This window comes from Bubalus kerabau, chromosome 15 (assembly GCF_029407905.1).
Source record: "Bubalus kerabau isolate K-KA32 ecotype Philippines breed swamp buffalo chromosome 15, PCC_UOA_SB_1v2, whole genome shotgun sequence".
NCBI lineage: Eukaryota > Metazoa > Chordata > Mammalia > Artiodactyla > Bovidae > Bubalus > Bubalus kerabau.
The window spans coordinates 54,940,205-54,942,669 of NC_073638.1; the positions used below are offsets into that span (position 1 = coordinate 54,940,205).

A 2,465-nucleotide genomic window follows, 5' to 3' on the forward strand; every position below is an offset into this window, starting at 1 on the left:
TGACTTGCCAGATGGATGGTAATGTCAAGCATCTTTTCATGGGCTTATTTGACATTTGTATGTCTTCTTCAGAGAAATGTCTATTCAAATCTTTTGCCCATTTTCTAAATTAAGTGTTGCTGTTGTTGTTTTGAGTGGTAGGAGTTCTTAATATATTTTGGGTATTAATTCCTTAATTTATGAATATTTTTCCCCATTGTGGATTGTCTTTTTATTCTCCTGATAGTGTCATTTGATGCACAAAAGTTGAAAATACTTTTATTAAATGGGAGATACAGAGAGACTGTGCCAGTTAGCAGGTGAGGTGATAGGTGGAAAATATTCTTCAAGAGGAAATTTGGCATAGGGAAAAGGAATAAAGAGATAGGGCTGGCTTCTAGGGCCAGGAAGAATACCTATGGCTGTATTGTGAGCAAGAGTGCAGGTCCTGGACACCGCATGCTGCTAGTAAGAGAAAACGACTTAGCTCTCATTGTTATGGATGAAAAAGCTATTGCATGGCTTAAAATTAAAAGAATTGCAATGTTTTGCCTGTACAGGTTTGCTAAGGAATACTTCTTGCCTAACCATAAGCTCAAGGAAAGGTATGCTCTAGTTTCAGGACACTACGAAGGCCTAGACACTAGTGGTAAATTTCCTGCATGGCTGGTATTGACACATTGGTAGTGGCAATGTATTTTCAGGCAAAAGAATTGAGATGGTAGGAGTTTCAGACGTTTTTCTTGAAGAGGATTTCTAAGTTACTACTCCAGCCAAAAGGGCAAGGCTGATTCATATCTATGTGTCCGCCATCCTGGGTGCATTTAGAAATATTAGAAGCTCTACAAGGGAAAAAAACTGAATTTCTTTCTAGTCAAATATTTAAGTCTCTGAGAATCAAAATTGTTTGAATTAGTGGAAATGTGAACACAAATCTTGTGAAATTTGGGAGTCACAGCTTAAAAATTGAAAAGCCCAATCCATTTTGTCTGTGCATTAAGGAAAGAAAATCATTATTTTGTTACAATGGAAGAATACCTAGGACTGTATTTTAAGAATTATTATTCTAACTATTTGGCTATCTGAATTGTCCAATTTTACCTCTATTGTTATTGGTGTTTGTGAGAAAATAAAGTTCACTATCAATCAGGGTTTTGCAGAGTTATTTGGATTCCAGGGACATGCCATTTTGGTGATGGTTGCTTTGACATCCTTGTTCCTCAGTGTGTAGATGAGAGGGTTGAGGACAGGTGTGAGAATAGCATACACCACATTGCCCACGATGTGGAAGTCGAGGGGCAGGTCAGCCCTGTAGGCCATGTAGGCTATGGCAATGGATGAGTAGTAGGTGCCAACCACCAGGAGGTGCGAGCTGCAGGTAGAAAAGGCTTTGGAGCGTCCTTCTCGGGAGCTGATGCGAAGCACTGAGGCCAGGATGTGAGCATAGGAGAGAAGCACCAGGAGAAGGGGCAGGAAGGACACCACCATGGCGATGCAGAAACCCATGAGGGTCTGGGGGGTGGTGTCAGAGCAGGAGGCCTGGACCACAGCTAAGTGGTCACAGAAGCAGTGATAGATGTGAGCAATGTTTTCAAAAGCCATGTGGGAGGTCTGCACCACTGCTGGGATGGGCAGAAGGAGGGCGGTGAGCCAGGCACTGGCTGCCAGGGCAGCATTGGTCTGCGGGGTCATGAGCACAGGGTAATGCAGCGGGCGGCAGATAGCCACATAGCGGTCATAGGCCATGACCACCAGGATGAAGGCTTCAGAGCAGGAGAAGCTGTGGAAGAGGTACATCTGCAGGAAGCAGGCAGAGAAGCTGAGGTAGCAATCCCCACGCAAGAATAAGGACAGCATCTTGGGGACAGTGGTTGTGGTAAAGAGGATGTCCAGGGCTGAGAGGTTGATCAAGAAGAAGTACATGGGCTTGTGAAGGCTGGCCTCTATCACCACGGCCACCAGGATCAGGGCATTTCCCACCAGGATGAGTAGGTAGAGGAGGAGAAAGATGAAGAAGATAGGAAGGAAGAGGGATTTTGGCAGAGAAGGGATGCCCATAAGGTAGAAGATGGTCCATGACTCCTCTGATTCATTACAGGCTATAGTCTCCATGATGGTTTAAGCTGGATGCCCAGGAAGTGGGCGGTGGGAGCACCTAGAAACCAGAACAATCAGTGATTCTGGAATATGAATTACAGAGCAATCACTGTATAATGTAACCACATTTATTTACAACCAACACTAGAAGAGAAATGATGGGTTCTGTCTTCATCCTCTCTCAGAATTCCCTTTTTCCTTTAAAAAAAATTATGTGGCAAAATTATCTTTACAATATACCAAACCAAGTGTTACATGCTGAGTATATAACAAGTTGAACAAAACAAAGAAGGTCTCTTACTTAATGGAGCTGAACTTTCAGTGGTAGAGAAAGACATTAAGCAAAGAATCGCGTAATTATTTAATTTCAGTTGTGCTAAGTGTTGTGG

General features: G+C 43.1%; 1 protein-coding gene across 1 annotated transcript; it reads right to left on the reverse strand.

Moving 5' to 3' along the window:
• Nucleotides 1-1,125: 1,125 nt before the first annotated feature.
• On the reverse strand, nt 1,126-2,091 carry LOC129628639 (olfactory receptor 2AT4-like). Its single transcript, XM_055548107.1, has one exon. The coding sequence runs from the start codon at nt 2,089-2,091 to the stop codon at nt 1,126-1,128; it is 966 nt and encodes a 321-aa protein (XP_055404082.1).
• Nucleotides 2,092-2,465: the final 374 nt, after the last annotated feature.